Genomic DNA, 20,377 nt, shown 5'->3' on the forward strand with positions numbered 1-20,377 from the left:
ACAAGTTGTGAGGGTACCCCAGAATTCAAAAAAACCTCACAAAATCAAACTCACCACACCTTATGAGGTTCTTGTGACTGTGAGGTTTTCGTTAGAATACGAAAAAGTCACAAAATCGAGTTCAACTCGAGTTATGAGGTTATTGTGACTTGTGAGGCATCAGTGAGGTTGCCCAGAATAGGGCTGTAAATTCGACTTCATGATAGTACTATAGAAATATATATACAATATTTGACCATACATCGAACACGAACACAACGATAGATTCACGACATTCACCACACCTCGCAGCTTGTAGGCAAACGTCATTAGACCGCTCAGTTTCCAGTCTTGGTATAGTTTGTTTATGGGTTTAACACAACCAATGTGACCACGACCTTAAATCACCAACCACCTGAACACATCCCTCTCAACACCTCCAAAAAAAAAAACAAAAATCCCAACGAAAAAATATAACTCCACGAAACATCTACATGAGCGAAAATCCACCACCAACAACAACAACACAACACTACACCACAAAAAAAAAAATTATATATTTCGTGGGATAAACTCAACGAAAACTAAACGAAAACATGTACGCCGCCATTTTCTCTCTTGTGCATTTTATGTCAATATAAGTTTACCAAATATAAATTTTTTTCCCACACAATTTAAAAAAAAATCAAAAATTCTCTATGTTTTGTTTAATATAAAAAAACAAAATACATAAAAATGTGCAACAATTATCGGCATTATGTAATATAAATCATAAAAATATTCATCAAACAATATTTCTCAAAAAAGTGCTTGCTTTTTCTATCTCATTTCTCAATCAAAAAAAAAAAAATTTACACACAAGAAGAAAAAAAAAAAAAGTGCAACACAAGAACATTTTTTTTTTTTTTTGAGCAATCAAATCGAGTTCGTGTAGAGTAGAGCACTAAGCAAAAGAGACTTCTACTACAACAACGACGACGAACAAAAAAAAAAAAAACGAAAGAAAAGGAATTAAATTAACTTGAAGAAAAATAAAAATAAAATCTAGTGACGACCTCCACAATCCAAAAAGAAAATCTCCTCACAAAAAGTTTCCCTTTCTCTCTAAACAAAAAAAACACAACTCAAATGTTTTCCACGCAACAACCACAAAAACTTCAAAAATTCTACAAAAGATTTTACAACAATTTGTAAAAACATTTTTGTGTTTCTTTTATTTTTTTTTTTGTTTAATTTCTTTTTTTTTATTTTTGTTTTATTTTTTTCATTGAGTTTTTTGCATTCAAAAATATTGTAAACTATTAAACTTTTTTTTTGTGTGGTTGTGGAAAAACGACGACGACAACATTCATCATCATCATCGCCATCTCCAACAACGTCGTCGTAGTTAGTAGAAGTAGCCAAAGCAGTTCCACATTCAAAAGCAAGCAACATTGTTTTGCCTCCGAGCGACGACGAGCGAGACGAGAGACGTGGTGAGTAGTGGTTTCATTCTTCTCAATTTGTGCATTGTTTTTAATTATTTTATATAATTTTTTTTTTTATTTTAGTTAATTACTCTTATCCCATCAAAAATGACCAAGTAATTCTCTCATTTATTTCTAATTGCAAATTCATAAAAAATGATACATCTTTCGATACCTGCGGTAGTTCGTATCGTTTCGTTTAAGGTACCTTTAGTTTGTGGGTCCAGAAACCGAAACTAAAGTCAAATTCATGGGAGGGGAGAGGAAAGGGAGGAAGTGTATGTTGTTCTTGTTGTTGTTTTTTTTTTTTTTTTTATTGTTGCACATTTTTTTCGTTGTCTTCTCACTTTTCCATGTTTTTTTTTTTTTTTTGCAGTTTTTTGCAAAGTGGAATTGTGAAGTGAATATATTCTTTTGTTGTCATATTCTCGTGTTGTTTTTTTCTGCCCAATGCTTTGCTTTGCTGCAAACCACACGAATAAATTGATAAAATATAAATTTATGGTTTATCATTTTTTCATGCTTAGCTTGAGATTGAGCGGTGTTGGTGGAAATTCTTCTCGTTTTTTAAGATTAGAAAACAAAGATTTCTGGTATAGGTATTTGAATAGTTATCAATTTGGTCAAGATTGCTGTTTTTTTTTTTTTTTTACTATCTTCTTTAAAATTGCAATAAAAATTCTCATGGATTTTGGGTTTGTTCTTCTGCCGGTTTAAAATCTTTTTGTTTGTTCTAACAAAATGTAATCTAGGGTAGAGTTGCCTAATTCCGGCCACTTTTCAGAAAAATCATTATAACTAGTGATTTCGTAAGATTTATTCCAAATTGTTTGCTCTTATGCTGTTCTTTTAAATGTCTCTCCTAAAATTACAATATTCTTTTTATTTCTTGTTAGTCAGTCTTTTTTGAAAAAAATAACTTTTTGTGCCGTGATCTAATCGGGTAAGGTTTTTTTTGTTATAATTTTAATGCCGAAATCTACTATCGTAATTTGTGTTTTGTGTAAACAATTTCCGAGTCAATGCTTTGAAATGTTTGGCCCTATTCTGCTATTCGATTTACGTGAAAGTCTACAATAAGAACCCTTTAAATGGGATTAAACATAAATTTAAGCAATTTTTTTTTTCTTTAGAATTGCTAAGACAGACGGACACAATGCTTTGTTATGGGAGCGTATCGGATTCCCGCTTTTTAAAATCCCAAAAAAAAAAAGTTTCAAAATCCCGTCTACCGATTTTTTAAATCCCGTCTTCTGAAATCATGCTTATTTAAAATTCCGATCAACTATAGTCCCGCATTTTAAAATCCCGTCAAATCCCGCAAATCCCGTTTTTTTTTTTTACAAAATACATGCTTAATGCATAAATAAAAAAAGCCCACAGAATATGAAAACGGTATTTCTTTTGTAAAAACATAAAATGATTAAAACCTTAAATTGAGTTCAAAAGTAAAAGAAATTTCATTTAAATAAATATCAAAATTGCGCGATTTTTTAAAATAAAACAACTAGTTTTGATTGCAAAATCGGGATAATAAAAAACGGGATTATAAAAATCGGGATTATAAGAAACGGGATTATAAGAAACGGGATTATAAAAGCTGGGATTATAAAAAAGCGAGATTATAAAAAGCGGGATTATGAAAAAACGGGATTTTAAAAGCGGAATTTCAAAAAACGCGAATATAAAAAGCGGGATATCGAACCCAACCCTTTTGATATCGAAAGTTATTTGTTTTTGAAAACAAGCTTGACGTAACAAAGCAATGAAATCTTTCGATTCACGTGAATCGAATAGCAGAATAGGGCTGGTTGTTTTTCTTATTAAATGCATATTATTCTTCAATTAAAATAGGTTTAAAATAGGAAAAGGATGTAAATTTTGTTAATTTTTATAAAACTAAAAAAAGCTTTGAAATTCAAGGAAAAAAATAAATTAATTTTTGAATTATTTTATGTTATTACTTATTAATATTCAAAATTGTTACTAAATTCTTAAATAACAAAAATTTAAATAAAAAACATTACAAATTATTTAAGCTTGACCTAATAAAGTTAGTGGCCGGAGATGAGACACTAGAAAAGTACAGTTAACTTCAAGAATTATTCAAAAATTTTGATATTTGACGTTTCAGCGCTTTATTTCATGAGAAAAAATCCTTAAGGAGCCGGCTTCTAGCAACTCTACCCTAATTTAAAAAAAAAAAAAAAAACTACCTGTAGAGGACGATACCGACACTGAGTAGGTAAACTTCATTGTCGTTGTCACCTCATCATCGTCCAATATCCATTTTATCGTGTGGGTTGTTAAACGATATCAAATTTCTTATCCAAAAAAGTTTTTTTTGGCCACCTGTCTCTTTCTTGACAAAAAAAAAAAAAAAAGAAATATACCAAATACAAAAAAAAAAAAAATGATATCACTTGTTGATTGTGTAATTTTTTGCATTTTTTTTTTTAATTTTAAAATTGTTATTTGGTCTTGATTGATGCGTTTTTTATTGAATGTTGTTTTGGGTTGTTGTTGTAATTGGCTTGATACTTGTTGAAGGTGTATGAAGAAGTGTTAATTATATTGCAGACATGACAATCGGAATTTGTATGGTATCTTGGATGGGAAAAAAAGGTGAAGATGATGTTTATCGTGGTTTATTTTGTCCATCTGGAGTTTTGTTATCTTGTATGTTTATTATTGTTTCTTTTTGTATTTAAAAAACATTGCAACTAATGTAATTGATAACGTCGGTCAATAGTTTTTTAGTTTAGTTTTAGTTTTATTGACTTCAGAAGTTAATACAAAAATATATATTTTACTTAATTGTAAGATGACATAAGTCTTTAGTTTGGCCGAAGGCCGTCTACCAGACTGACATTTATATAAAGTGACTGACATTTATGTTATAATTTTTACATTAGAAAAACTAATATGTACATACATTTCTTGTTTTGTTCATAATTTATTCTTGGTAATTATTGAAAACTTTAAAAATTTTCCTCAACTATACGGGTTCTGTAACGAAGAGCGTTCAATGAATACTCATAAAGAAGATCCCAACCTCGTTCTCCATTCAAAATGCTGATCGTTTCCTCTTAACTAAGTATTTCTACCCCAAAACAGCACTTTCGGAACTCTTTAAATATTGGACATACTCCCAGAAAATGAAATATATCTTCACGTTCTCTGCGGTTGCATAAATTGCACAATATTGGTAGCTCTGGTCGATGAGGAATGTAATTTAAATTGATGAGTTCGCCTCTTATTTTAAAAAGCAGACTGATTTTTTGAGCAGTGTATTTAGCTAAGAAGTAGGTCTTTTGGCTCAAGAAGTGGTTTGCTTTACTGTAGTACGCTCTGTAAATGGATGATTCAGTTTCACTCTTAAACTTTTCATACATCATATTGCCGGCTTTTTTCAGCAAGTTATCAAATTTCACCTTAAGCACATCGATATTTTCGTCGGCTGATATTGACAACGTAGATGAACATTCGGTTGCCAGTTTATTCCACTCTTTTACACACGTTCCTCCAGAATTGATAACTTGCGTGAGTACTAGTCGCGGAATCCTTTCGTCGCCCATCGCCATAACTTTCGCTATGTAGCTGAAATGTAGTTTAAGTGTGTCCAAAAAAAGTGGTCCTATTCCTGTTTCAAGATTTATCATATAGTTCGGCAGCCTGAAGGACGGACGCATTTTTCGACAGCTTCAAATGATCGATACCCCCACGCTTGTGCTCCGTAAAACAGAATAGCGATTGCGGTAGCTCGAAAGACTTTGTATTTAGCGACGTGAGAAACGCTATTTTTTTGAATGCAACTTCTCCACACGGAACACATAGCACGCTTTGCTTCCGATAGTTTGGATTGCAGATGCATTTCTAGGTTCAAGTTTGAAGCAAACAAGACTCCCAGATACTTATACTCCTTTACTATTTCTATCGGTTTCTCCTCAAACGTCCACTTCTCTCTTCTGGAATATCTCTAACCGTTTCTGAATATCATCATTTTTGACTTAGAAAGATTAACTGCTAGATTCCATGTCTTGCAATATAGTTGAAGCCTGTTTATCATTAGCTGCATCCCGTCTATAGTTTCAGCTAGAAACACTATATCGTCCGCGAACATCAGTCCTGGGATATTCTTTCCTCTTATGGCAATACCACCTTTCACCGAATCGGTTATGTCATTTATGTATCAAATAAAGAGAAGGGTACTAAGAACGTCGGTCAATATAATTCATGTTTATGGCTCCGTGATATACTTAAAGATTTTGTAGATGGTATCAACGATTTGATGTAGGTTCTAAAACTCAGCAAATACTACTTTTTTAATTTGCTACTGAAACACTATCATAGATATTCAAGAACTAAAATTTCAAAGAAATTGACTTTATGATTAATCAGCAAAATATTTTAGGAGGTTAATTGAGATGCCATTTAGAACATTTAAAAAAAAAATAAAAAGGATTCGAGAGCAAGACAATGGTATTGTTTAGAATTCACGAATCTGAAATATTTGACGTTGAGAAACTAGTAAATACCCAAGTTCAAGGAGCAAAGGAATGCTTTTGACCTTGGCAATTCTCAATCCATTTTTTAACCTAAACATCTTGGATCTTAGAAAGAAAAGATTTTCGAAAAACATTTGTCACGTTTTTTTTTAGTGTACTAAAAAGATACAAATAACTAGATATTAAAATTATTAGGTACATATTGGAATAGAATGAACAAGCTTTTTTAAAGTTTAATAGTTGGTACCTACTTCCATCTTTATTTTTATGTAATTTGTAAACTTCATCCAGCATCATATCGTTGAAACTTTAAGTGTAGTTTAACGAAATTTTTTTCTACGCTAATTTAATTGAAAATTATATATTCTTTATCTTGACGGCAACCCCCTAAACTTTGCGTACCAAACATTCCAGGACATTTTCATGATTTTTAGATCAAATGGTAGATCCAGTTTATGCGTCCAAAGATGTTAGAAAAGTTAGGAATATTTGTTTCCAAAACTGTTCAATAATAACTGACTGCTTCCCCCTCATGAATATTATGGCGCTAAAAACCCTTGTTTCTTTTCTCAAATCGTGAAAATAAAACCCATCAAATTTAATTTTTTTTTTTCGTCTTAAAAAAACCACGTGATACTATTGTTTTCCAACTTATATCTCATATTAAGTCCTGAAAACTTTAATCGAATTTAACGTTTATCATCGGCTGTTTTTTCTTAAGTTTCATTCGTTTAAGATGGCTAAAATATTGTTGATGGCGTTAACAAAACGTCGTCTTGTTATATTCTTGCCACAGAATCAGAAGAATTTGATTTGACTACTACTTACTACTTTCTGTAAAAGTTTAAACGTCAAGATGTCTTAAAGTGAAAGTAGTTCTTCTTTCTTGTGATTTCCGCGAAACACCCCTCATTCAAGATAGATCACGCCGATATTTTTTTTTCTTGCTACATAAAGTTGCTAAAGTTGCTAATATTGAATTTGTTCTCAAAGACTTTTCAGGAATTTTCCATTATCAATCTCAAAAAGTTGCTTCCAAAGATCAATTTAGTTAACGGATATTCAGGACCGTTAACTAAGTTGCTAGTTATGTGTGAAACGAGCCTAAGAATTATAAAAAGAAATTTTTCCTTTAACAAATCCACATACTATCAAAATTTTAAATCAAAGATGGAACAATCTCTACAAAAAATACTCCGAACTCAACGTATTACTTGCTTATTTTTTCTGATCACGATTAGAGCGTTCTAAACATACTCAGTAAATTTTCTGAATTTAAGAAAAAACAGAACTTTTGGTGTGACAACTTAGCTTGTTGTGAACAGATTGAAATCCTAAACTATGGTGCTTTATCTGATGTCGTATTCCTTCACTCCACTAAAAGTACTCTTTTAGTTCTTAATTTCCCTTCTAGTGGTTTTGTGTTCCTTTACGCCATAAAAAGGTAACATTTGTTTTACTCCGGCGTACTGCTGGTTTTTAGTCTGATTTACATACACCTATACGTATTTGAAATTTGTTTTAACGATTATTTGCATTTGTCCCTTTAATGGGACCCGAACCGTTTCGCGGAATAGGACAAAATAAAAAAGACGTGGAGGCCAGGAGACCAAAAAACTGGGCAAAAATACCAAAACTGAGACAGTCCAAAATGTTTCTTAAAACCAAGAGCGTTTCAAATCCTGTCTAAGAATGAACAACAACAAGGTTTTTAGAAAAATGACACCCACTTATTTACTTATTTACACCCACTCGTTTACGTTCCATCACACGAAAAAAGGGTTAATACGAAACCGACATGAGTTTAATACAATATGATAAACTGAAGGTCAACATTTTTGTTTAATTCCATAACCATTTTAAAAACTGCAATGTTATTGCACTTTTCTTGGAAGCGCCGCCGATACATTTCGGCAAACTTACATGTTTTTTATCGCCATAAATGGAACTTATTCTAATTTTAATATGAATACGTTCCCTCTCGCGCAAGAAATCTTCTGTCAGCTCAAATAAAGTTTTTTTTTTAAAGAATCATCAACACATTCAACAGGCGTAGTGAAACGTTATGTTATGTGTCTAAAACTGCACGAGCAGAATTGCTAATATTGATGTTTTGACCTTTGACTTTATAACCACATTATTTTTATCCATCAGTTGTGTTACTTCGGCTTTTATCATGGTTGAAAATAATTTGTTGAATACACATTTCAAATGGACTCAAATGAACACATTATTATTCTGACGCCTCATATGTTCTCTTAATTAATTGCTGAAAAACTCCAAAAATTTCGTGGTTTTTCGCGCAACACGCAATTAACACGGTTTAATTACAAATCAGTAAATTTAAATTTTTGGCAAATATTTAATAGACTGACTTAAGAAGACAACTAGAACCTTAACAATAAGTTGAAGTCAAAATATTGTTAGATCGACTCATCCTTCACTGTGAAGCTTCATGTTTTTCAGCCTTAAACCCCTGGAGCAAATACTTAAGAGGGCATTTAGAATCCAGGTTGGATCTTGTCCCCAACTATCAAGACTCTCTAGCAAGCTCGATTCCTAGCTAGATGTCTTCAGTTGCTCATATCAATTTGTTTGAGATGGATCATGCCATCTTAAATGTTGTCTTTCTCTGCCACGTTGTTTATCGGGGTTGGATAAGAAAACTCCGACTTTGACGGTGGAGTGAGATTTCTCATCTACCCAAGCGAACAAGTCCGACATGAATGTCGAGATGCTTTATGAATCTGTATAGCGCGACTCTAATTCCAAATTCGATTAGTTTGATCATGTTCTTGATCCAACATATTTAACTCTCATAATCTAATGTATGTCTGAAGCTCCAATCCAGAAGACGAGGCAAAAAAAAATATTTTTTTATTGTTTTGTTGATATTTTGAATTCTTCACATACTAGTTTTTAGTGTCATTTAAAGATATAATTCAATAATCTTATACGGACGTGAGATATCAAATTCGCGTTTTTAACGAAAGTCGATATAAAGCTTGCGTAATTGAGCAACAAAGAATACAATTTTTCTCTATAACACAAACTAAAAACCAAAGAAATAGTTATACTTTTTAACTAACCATATAAAGATCGTAAAAAGAAAATTCACTGGTAAGTCTTACGAGATAAGCAAAGTACTCTTTTGACAAATGTTAAGTTTTCCATTACTGTAATAGCTGTTTTTGTAAGTAGAATAAATGAGATCTTCAATGTTTGGCAAAGTTCTCAAAACTTGAGTTGAAACCTTTTTTACTTTTACCAAAGATACGAGTACTGTGATTATTATCCTTTTCAATTTTTTGAAGAAAATGTGTTTTTTTTTCTAAATACATAACTGGCGAAAATTTAAAAATTAATAACTAACTTAGGTACATTATAGGTACAAGAAAATAACAATCAGAAAAGACAAACAATACCACACTAATCAAAAAGATTAAATGATATCAAGCTATTGCTTATTGCTTTGCAAATCATTTTTTACTGCAATTGTCATTCTTTACGCAAAAAAAAAAAAAAAAAAAACAATTGATTAACATTTTTTGTATGTCTAATCTGCAAATTACAATAATAATACAACATGTCTACTTTGATATTTATTCTTTTTGTTGTTTCTACGGTTGTATCATTCGATCAACACTTGTTAAACATCGGTTTTCTGAAGTTCACGTGTACCTACTCGATTTGAGATAAGATTATGAAATATGATCTTTCTATGCGTTTTAATGTACATCTATCATTTATGTAGATTATTTATCTAAATGAATCTTTTTTATTATAAAATAGATATATTACTTAGAGTTGACTTTTTGAGTTTGAAGTTCAAGAAAGTAGCATTTTAATGCGGGATAGATTCAATTTTATAAGTGAATCATTCTCATTAGCAATGCGCATCACTTTCAGTGGACATTTAATGCAATGTAAAGTAGATATTCCGCGTTGTTTTTACAAGTTGTTGAAATTCAATACAAAAAAAAAATATAAAAAATCAACAATTGCAATTTAGATGTGATAAGCAATGTATCAAAAAAAAAAATGTTTCAAAAATTGTCTCTTACATATTTTCCTTTAGTTCTTTAAACATAGGAATTTATTTAAAAGGCTTATATCGATTTTTCGTTGAAAAAGCCTCTCTTACATTCGATTAATTTTTTTTTTAATTATTGGCATTCTAGCTTTGAGTTTCTTTATAGTTTCTATATAGTTTTGTGTATATTGTTCCAGTAGTATTGTAGAAGAAGAAGAAATTCCTATAAAAACACATTGTTTTAAACCGTTTTTTGTTTGCTGCATGCAACTTAGCCATACATTTTTATGAAATAAGACAAAATACTCAAAGTTGTTAAGAAAAATATAAATTTATTTACTTTTAACCTTGTAGGAGATTTAACAAAAATTAAAAAAAAAAAAAAAAAACAAAAGACTGGGTCGCACGTACTTGCTCTTGCAGTTCAAAGCACTTTAATGTTAGTTTACTTGTAAGTTTTAAGAGCTGGCTCTATATAAATTTTAAAGAAATCTTGTTGATGTTGGGAGAGAGCGGACATTTACATAGGCAAATGAATTTTTTTTTGTTATTTGACTTTTTTGAGAAAACTAAAAATGCAGTTTTATTGCAACTGTCTGCAAAGTTTAATCAAAATCGTTACCGTTTTCGAGTTATTTGGTATAGTTTGAAAAATTTGTATGGGAAGTACACTTTCTAAGTGAGATATAAAAAAAAAAACAACTTTGAGAATTCTATAAAAATCATCTGTACCAAATTTGAACAATTTGCGTATAATTCTTCCGAAGCTTTTTATTGCTAGAATGCTGCGTAAAACTAGTTAAAAATACGTTAAAAATACAAAAGAAAACACATTCTTATATTTTCTATGCGAACAACAACTCCGATCTGCGAACTGTCAAATTTTAAATTCGCAGTCCACAAATATTAATGAAATTTCAAATTCAGCGACCATTACGAATTCGCAGACGTAGATCGGATTTTCATATGAATGGCACTTTACTTTTACGACCGATATCATTCGCCTTGGCATGGATTCCACAAGCTTTTCCAGTTCCAGTTGTTGTAATTGCGGTCCATTGTTCAATTATTGCGTCTCGAAGCTCTTGAACATTGTTAAAATGGCGCCCGGTGGCATAAACAAGTCTGGCTAGTATTCTAGAGATTCTCTTCTATATGATTTAAATCGGGACTTCGAGACGGCCAATCGAGCAATGTTATTTGTTTCTCCTCAAACCAGTCTCATCCTTCTAGAGACGTGAAAAGGAGCATTATCCTGCTGGAATATAAATTCAGTTCCGCATAACTCTTCAGCTCTCTCAACCATAACTTCTTCTAACAACTGAGCATACATTTTTGAGCTCATTCTTCCAGGCACAAATGCAATTTCAGTCTTTCCATTTGCAGAAAAAACTGCTCAAACCATTACGCTGTCGCCACCGAAGTTGGGACTCATTCTCACTTCCATGTATGTATTTTTTATATGACCAATTTTTCTGTTTCAAGATGTTGTCATGCCAATATGACTGAAATCCATCTGGACCATCCAAATTGAATTGTTTTTTATCACTGAACAGAACTTTTCTATACTCTTCCGTCCAGCTTATGTGACTTTCAGCGAAATGAAGCCTTGCTGACTTATGGGCTGCATCGTGGCTTCTTGGCTCATTTTTATTTAGTATAAAAGATTAGAGTTGGCTTTTAAAATTGTCTGCCGCGTCGAGTTGATACAGGCAAGTCAAGTTTGGCCTTAATTTAGCTTGTTTCTGATAGTTTCACGCTATATCATTCGAACTTAACGTATTGTAAGCTTTTTAATTTGCGCGTGGTTGAATCTCCCTATTTTTCTAGCTATTTCACGATCAGGAAGGCCACAATCTTTGTATGCAGTTAATTTTGACCTTTCTTCCGCACAAACATGATTCTTATTCTACTGACTTTGATGCAATTTTTATGTTTTTTTTTTCTTCAAATTAGGATCGATCAAATATACCTATATTTTATTCGATAGACATGTCCAATGTTTTGATAGCTAGACGATATTCTAATTTAATCTTGCGCTGTTTTCTTCTAAGCCTAACTTTATGTTTTATTCTTTCTCATTTCAGATAACTAAACAAGAACGTATTTTATCTGCCACATTTCGCCGGGTGAGTTAATACACGGAAAAGCCTATTCCCAGAGGCTTCTAGAAATTTATCTGACGCTAGTTTTCCTTGGAAACAAAATAAATAATAGGATAGAAAATGGCAACGAGTGACGATGAACCGATGCACCTGTATGAGGTATTTCAAAATTGTTTTAATAAAATAGCAAACAAACAACCAGTTGCAAATGATCGAAATGGCTACCAATCGCCATATGGTGGCGGAGGCGGCGGTGGTGGTCTAGACAATGGAATGTATTCAGCCGATGAATTTGTGCACGATAACCCTGGCAGCAGTGGACGTTTCTCAGTAACTAAAGATCCAAGCGGCGGATTATACCACCAAACAGAACAGTATTTTGATGCCACCGGCAACCATTGGTATGCCTCGCCAGTTGGCGGCTATGCTCCTCAAACTCCGTACCAGAATACGATAGGCCATCCTCAGCACAGTGACCAAGACCACCATCATAACCTCCACCATCAGCAACAGCAACAACAACAACACACTCTGACCAGCAGTATGGTACACATGGATGGAAATCAACAACAACACAATCCGGCCGCCACCTCTCTACCACCGATGAGTTCATTTCGCGGTAACCCAACGGTCCAACAAATGGGCACCCCAGGAGGTTCCCAAGGTGCTGCTACCGGATCGCCGGCGGCTCTTTACAGCTCGCCACCCCATTTGGGACCGCCAACACATCAACAACAACATCCACACAGTATCCCCCATGCTCAGCACACCCTCCACCACCAGCAGCACAGTCCTGCTCTACAAAGTTCAGTTGCAGCAGCAGCGGCTGCTTCGGCTGCACTTCGAACAAACGCCATGTACATCGCGCCAGATCAAAGTATTAGTAGTTTCAGTTCGAACCCATCGACACCGGTCAACTCTCCACCGCCATTGACAACGGCTCCCAACGCTCAACAAGCCGCTGCTGCTGCACATCTTCTTCTCTCGGATAAAGCAGTTGTTGCAGCTACAAGCAGTGCATCATGGCAGCACTTGGCAGCTGCCGCTAACCCGGTTCTGAATGGTTCTGGTGCTGGCCCAGCATCTTCTGTAGGCAATAGTTCTGCAAGTGCATACGCGAATGACATTGTGCCACCCAATCTTCATATGTCATTTCAAGGAGCTCGAATGGAAGAGCGCCTGGATGACGCCCTCAATGTTTTGCGCAACCACTGTGAACCGCAACTCGGGTGTCTCCCCATGGTTGATGGTTTGGATGCTAGCGCCGCTGCTGCGGCTTTGTCCACATTTGTGCCAACTTCTCCCTCATCTCACATTGGCCCCAGCACGATGACATCGCCAGGCGATGTTATTGGCGGTGGTCTTGGCTCAGATGTTACTGCAGCCAATATTAAAATGGAGCGAAACCTTCCCGTTGTGCCACCCTCCGCTACCACGACAAAGGCGGCGAAGAAACGAAAAGAGCCCTCAGATGCTGACTCTAAACCCACTAGTTCAATGGAGGCCAACTCCAATGGTCCCGGCAGCAAAGGCAAACGTCCCCGACGCTATTGCTCCAGTGCCGACGAGGACGATGGCGAGCCCGTTGTTAAGGCTCTGCGCGAAAAAGAACGCCGTCAAGCAAACAATGCTCGCGAACGGATACGCATCCGAGATATAAATGAGGCTCTCAAAGAACTCGGTCGGATGTGCATGACACACCTCAAATCTGACAAGCCACAAACGAAGCTCGGCATCCTGAATATGGCCGTGGAAGTGATCATGACACTAGAACAACAGGTACGTGAACGCAATCTTAATCCCAAGGCAGCTTGTTTAAAACGACGCGAAGAGGAAAAGGCCGAAGACGGGCCCAAGATGTCACAGCATCATATGCTGCCGCAGCCGCCACCATATCCGCCGATGCCTGGGGCACCACCAACGAATCTACCACCACACAATCCGGTGCAGCATCCTCAATAGCAGTTGAGTTTATTTCGCCATCATCTTTAATTTTTTTTTTAATATTGTTTTTAAATTTTAGACTTTTTTTTATAGTTTAACTGTAAATAATCTGCAAGATTTTATTATTTAAAGACATTTAGTAGATCTAGATTTCTTCCACACACAAATGAGAAAAAAAATATTATTATTTCCCTTTTCCTATCCTAAGAGTGTAGGTCTCTCTATGTCTCTCCCCAGGTCGTTCTCTCAACAAACAAAACAAAAAAAATGAAACTATTTTCTCTTCCCCTCCCAAAGAGAGAGACTTACCAGACACAAACAAGCACACATAAATACACCGTAGAGTAATTAAATCAAAAGTTTAACTAAACTACTTACAAAAGAAAACAAAAAAAAAAATATATAATAATAAGAAAAAAATCGTTCGCCAGACAAAAGTACAGCATTAGATTATGTATAAAACTTTAAACAAAAATTATATATATAAATACATTATATATATAGATTATATATACAAAAAAAAAAGTAAAAGAAAAAATTTTAGTTCAAAGTTATCAAAAGGCAGCCATATTTATATAAATAATTATACATACAAAAAAAAAATGAATAAAAATGTATCTGTGAGCGACTCAAAATGGCTCAAAAAACATTAATTCTATTTAAAAAAACGAAAAAAAAAAATATAATTAATTACAATTTAGTAAGAGTTATAAGGAAACTAAACAAAAAAAATAATAAAACGCAAAAAACACAAATAGACAAGCTAAATCCTATATTTTAAAGCTCAGCTTAAATTGATGAGTGGGAGAGAGTAAATACATTTCAAACAAAATACAATAACAGCGGCAAAGATGATAAACTAAACTCCCAAGTTTAATAGAAAGGGTATTCATTCTTCTTTACTACCTTCAGGCTCCATGCATGCTTTTTGCCAAGATTATTCCACTTGACAGCCTGTGTACCTCACTCAAAAGTGCTAATAGTCTACTGATCTTCAACAAAAAAGCTCTTTCGAGTTGATATCGTTCCACATTATAAATCCTCGATGATGCGTTCATAGTGTGTTACTCGATTCTACCAAATTTTACAGAAGAGTTAAACAAACTTCTTATTTTTCATGAAAACTTAATCATGAATGTTTTTTGTTATGTACTAGTTAACAAATTGCATACGATCCATGCAATCAATACGATTTTACTACCCATTTTAGGCAAAACCTCAAAGTTAACTGTATGGTGTCATCGTGGGACTAGTCCCCGTATTTATAAACATTGTATAACTTTATACAACTGTTAAAATTTGGAAAATGTGATCGAAAACCTTGTTTATTGTTGTCTTATAGCTGTCAAACTTATACACAAGAGTAAATGGTCTTAACCGCGAATAATGTGATTATTATTTTTATTAAATGAAGCATATTTCCAACAATTTGAAAAAAAGGTATGCATTGTATAAGTAGACAAAAATCTAATAAATACTGTAGATTTTTACCATGATAGACTATTGGGCTATAAAATGGCTTTTCCCCAAATATGAGATATTGCATCTAAGCAGCGTGTCAATAGTATTGGCTGTAAATATGTTTAAACTTTAGACGTGGATTTAATTTCAGACACAGAGTGCGTAACTAAAAAAAACGATGTACGAATTAAATGCCAATAATTAAACAGATTAATTAAAATACACCTGATGAAGTCGAGAAATTACGCCGAAACGTAGGGAAAAAGTATGAAATAAAAATTTATATGGCACTATACTAAAAATTTATATAGAAGGAAGTGACAAAAAAAAGTCCGATTCAACATAAACAAAAAAGTTTTTTGTATTTATAAGCCATTCTTCTACTTTCTTACCCCAAATGTTATGTTTCAATTAAAATAACAATTTCATTCCATCTTTGGTTTCAATTTTGAACTAATTTGCATTATTCTATTTCAAAAAAAGGCCACTGTTTAATGTTCCGATCACTCAACAAATCCCGGTATTTGCTGAACATTAGTTTTGAAGTTCTGAGTTTTCAAATGGAATGGAAAAAGGGAGGCGGGTAGCATATTTCACATTCGTGTAGTGCTGCTGAAGAAAGAATATCTGTATTTGACGATACGTCCGAAATTGTTTGAGATGAGTAATGCTATTTCATTAGAGCATTATTTATATAAATAATGATAGAACAACGTGACGCATCCAAATCGTGAACATTAAAACTTTTTTGCTTGAACCGAAAAAGAAAACAACATTTTTCTTTACTATAAAATCTAGGTAAGAAATTTTTTTAGCAGAAACATGAGTTGTCAAAAGTGATTTCACACAAAAAATAACAAAAAGTGTACATTTCAGTTAAGGTCTTATTCTTGAAAGATATTTACAAGTATAGAATGTTAATTATCACAGGATTTGAATAGTTATATTTATTTATTATTTTATAAAGAAAAGATACATTTATATATAAATTTGCTAACCGAGCTCACGATAATGCCATTGCTTTAAATTCTTTATATTGTTAACATATATCAAAAGAACAAATCAATAAAATGAATTGATTTAAGCGATTGATTTCGATGATAGAAGAATTATCTCTTTTATCAAATCATTAAAATAATTACCTTCAAACGTTTTCGTATCCGTCGATTCGACTCTTGATTTATAAAAGAGGTCAAAAACACCTTTTCGCTCTTTTAAAAGAATTTTTAAAACATAATTTTCAGTAGCTAATGAGTTGTTGATTTTAACTTAAAATTCTTTTAAAATTAAGAAATAATGTAATGTAATAAATGTGACTAGATACTATAATCACAAAATGAATGGGGTTGAATATCGGCGAATGGAAATTGATATATTACGTTTGTCAGTTTTGGCAACACACGAAACAATTGAACTGGACAGTTCCCTATATTGCTCCAAAAACTCACTCCAATTTTTATGAACTTCAGCTGTATGTGTACTCTAGAATAATTTTATTTTGTAGTTTAATTTTTTTTTATTAAGAAAGAATTTTAAATAATGGAATGTAGTTAAAAGGCGTGTTTTTTTGACAAAGCTATCCGCAGTAGGATTTCCCAAATATCAACATTGAACAAAAATGTATATGCATGTACCAAGAGATAGGAAAACTTAAACTGAAACACTTCATCAAAATTATATGCGAAGCTTGGTTTAGCTTCTATTTTTATCGGCAGCTGCATGTTGTTTTTTTACTGCATGTAAACGCCAACTGCGGATACGGATAGCAATGCAAAAAAAAAACACAGCTATTGATATTTAAAAAAAAAAAATTCTGAAAAGTTATTATGCCAAAAATTTTGTCTCTAGATCCTCAAAATTGTGTTGTTATACCAATAGAAACGTTCTCGACGACGACATAAAGGCCCAATTTATTCACTCTCCATTATATTTAACGTCCCCATTAAAAATTAGAAATCTTTTAAAATTTATTTATTTATTTTAAAATTTCCCTTTTATAATGCTTACATTATTAAATTTAACAATAGAGTGTATGTAAATAAATTGAGCCTAAGTTTCTTTAGACTCGTATTTTATAATATCTTGTAACACAGCTTTCATTTAATGTTTCAGCTGCGTTATGATTTATTATTCTCTCCATTTTGTGTTTATACAATCTAATAGGCTTTGTGAAAGATTCTATACCTTTCTTTTGTCAACGTTCTTTTTAATAATTATATTGACAAAATTTAGGTATTATTTCTATTAAAAGCTTAATTAAGAAAAAAAAGTCATTTGTCTGTTAACGTAATATTCAACGTTTCTTATAATATCCTTTTTTTAATTAACTAACTGAACAAAATTAATACTTATTGAATTTCAAATGTTCTCAAATTCTACAACACCATAAAAAATCACAAATCGTCGACTTAGAGTGTAAACCTGCTAACTCAAATGATTTAAAAAATTTGATTAAAAATACAAAAAGCTTTCAAATCTTATCAAATGGTATGGAGTGTAACGAATAACTTAGGTTTATTGTAAACAAAGGAGAAAATAATTAAAAATTACTTTTATTTTAAGTGGGCGAAACGCATTGGAGTTGAGGTCATTTGAAGACATTTAAAAAAATTAAAATAAGACAAATTCATAAAATACTTTAACAACTTAATTATTTGTAAATAAATCGAGTTTCGTACCTCGTTGTTAGCTTTCGGCATAACTTACATGTATTTCTGCTTCAAGAAATTCTTTATACTAAATCTCATAGTAAAGGAAACCTCTAGTGAGGAAAAATTGGTTTAAGGCAGATTTGATGCAGTTCAACGATCTCAATTGTCTAAAAGGAAGAGTTTGCGAGAAATATGAGCTTGAACATGGACAACTACTAAGAAGATGATAGGCAGAATACATAACATATTTCAAATTGTTCGTAGTACCAAGAGTAACCATTATTAAAAATGTTTCAAATTGGAAACTATTGTACTGTTTTTTAAAATCAATTTATAAGTATAGAAAACTACTAATGACTGAATTCGTTTAAATCAATTCATTTAAATTTTATTATATAAAGTAAAATGACCTCATAAAATTTCCCAACTGAGCTGAGTTTTAAAATTCTGTACCTATGTTTATTCAAATTTTGTATTGAAATGTTGATAAATAAAATGAATTACTTACTACTAGTACCAATAGTCAGTTATTCATTTTATTACAAACTCATATCTTCTCCTTTTTTATGCTCCTTTCTATTCTTTTAACCAATCTAATCAATTGTATACATACAACACCTACATTTCGTCTTCAAAATTGTTTTTTCTTAATCATAGAAAAATTCAACCCTTTCTTTATTCATCCAAATCCTTCACAACCTAACCTCTGGGAAACACAATGAAATCCGAGTGAGATGATTCGGCTTGCCGCGTTATCACCCCGTACAATCTTAAATAACCTTAATTAGAATAATTTTATTCTAATATTTGTATAATTGAAAAGAATGCACATTATAAGGACAATGTCTTGAAAAAGTTACTAGCCCAGCGTAGTATCCAGTCTAGCTAGACCAGGTACTTGGTCACAAGAAAAAGTTAGGACCCGAGTATTTCTTCACATATATAGGAATCGATTTAAGTTCCAAGATGGTACTTATAACTTGTTCGATGTACATATAAAATTGGGCTGTCATTCTGACAATATTTTGATGTTTGAAATATTTTATTTTGATACTTTCAACGGCCGATTTCTTCACAGAGTGCTAATACCGGTCCTAGTCTTAAATTTAGTACTCAAATTGGTATCAGCTCATTTTGTTCACTCAGGTTTTAAGCCCTAGAACTGTAAATTTAGGACCGAGTAGGTACTAGTTAAGACTTGGTACTAGCTAGCTCCTCAAAATTAGCTAGGACCTGGTTATTATATCAATCGTTAGTACTCAAATCAGTACCGAGTATAAGTTAGGACTCGATGTTAGTGAGGAACTAAAAACCGACAGTCTAATGGCATTAGTAATAATACAGTAGTCAAAAAATGCATCATCTCAAAACTGCGTTTTTGTTCACTATTCTTTTTTCAAAACCGAGGTCCCAATTTTAAAATGAATTCTTCTAAATGTAATCTATTTGGATTTGATATTTGATAAATGCCGAATGACCAAAATATTAAATAGAAGGATTTGCTCATACACTAATCAGTATTCATTCACATTTCTCAGTGAATAGACCAAGAATTTTTGCCAATATCGGCTTATTTTCTTTGCTCTCAAGTTCTCAACTCATCTTTTTTCATATTCTATGAATAAATAGAATATTTAGCTGTAAAGCTATAAAAAATTATAGGAATAATGCTTGAAATAAATTTTTAAAGAAAACGACTTTCCTATTACACATTCTCTATTCTTTTTTCTACGTACAATCTTTTTCAAATGTTTGGTTTTCCGTTTATTTTTTAAATTTTCCCATTAAGTTGCGCTTTTGTTCATTAATTTTTTTAGTTATCTAATTTTTTTTTACAAAACTTATAAAATAAGACAGAAATTAATTATTTATCGATAGGGAGATGAATAAGTTGAAAACACAGCTAAGACAAAAAGAAAATTAATTAGAATTCATTGGATAAAACAAGTTGAAAATAAAAAATCAAATACAAAAATAAAAAACAAAAATATGGCCAAATTATAAAGAAAATAAAAAAAAACTTTTTTAAATTAATTTTAATTCAAACAAATTAAAAAATATATATATTATTGAGTATGAAAAAAAAAATAAAAGTAAATAAATAAATTTTAAGAAAAAAAAAAACTAAAAAAAAAACACAAGAAAGAATTGCGCAAAATGTTATTTTATCATGTAATTGAATATTAAATATATATATATATATATTAAAAAAAATGATTATGTATATAAA

The 20,377-nt window shown here is 32.2% G+C and overlaps 1 protein-coding gene across 1 annotated transcript; it reads left to right on the top strand.

The window, feature by feature from the left end:
• Window positions 1-549: 549 nt before the first annotated feature.
• Window positions 550-19,830, top strand: LOC129917747 (protein daughterless). The gene is made up of 2 exons (XM_055997842.1): window positions 550-1,454; window positions 12,074-19,830. The coding sequence occupies exon 2, from the start codon at window positions 12,212-12,214 to the stop codon at window positions 14,051-14,053; it is 1,842 nt and encodes a 613-aa protein (XP_055853817.1). The 5' UTR covers window positions 550-1,454; window positions 12,074-12,211; the 3' UTR covers window positions 14,054-19,830.
• Window positions 19,831-20,377: the final 547 nt, after the last annotated feature.

The sequence above is a fragment of the Episyrphus balteatus genome, chromosome 1 (assembly GCF_945859705.1).
Source record: "Episyrphus balteatus chromosome 1, idEpiBalt1.1, whole genome shotgun sequence".
Taxonomy (NCBI): Eukaryota; Metazoa; Arthropoda; class Insecta; order Diptera; family Syrphidae; genus Episyrphus; species Episyrphus balteatus.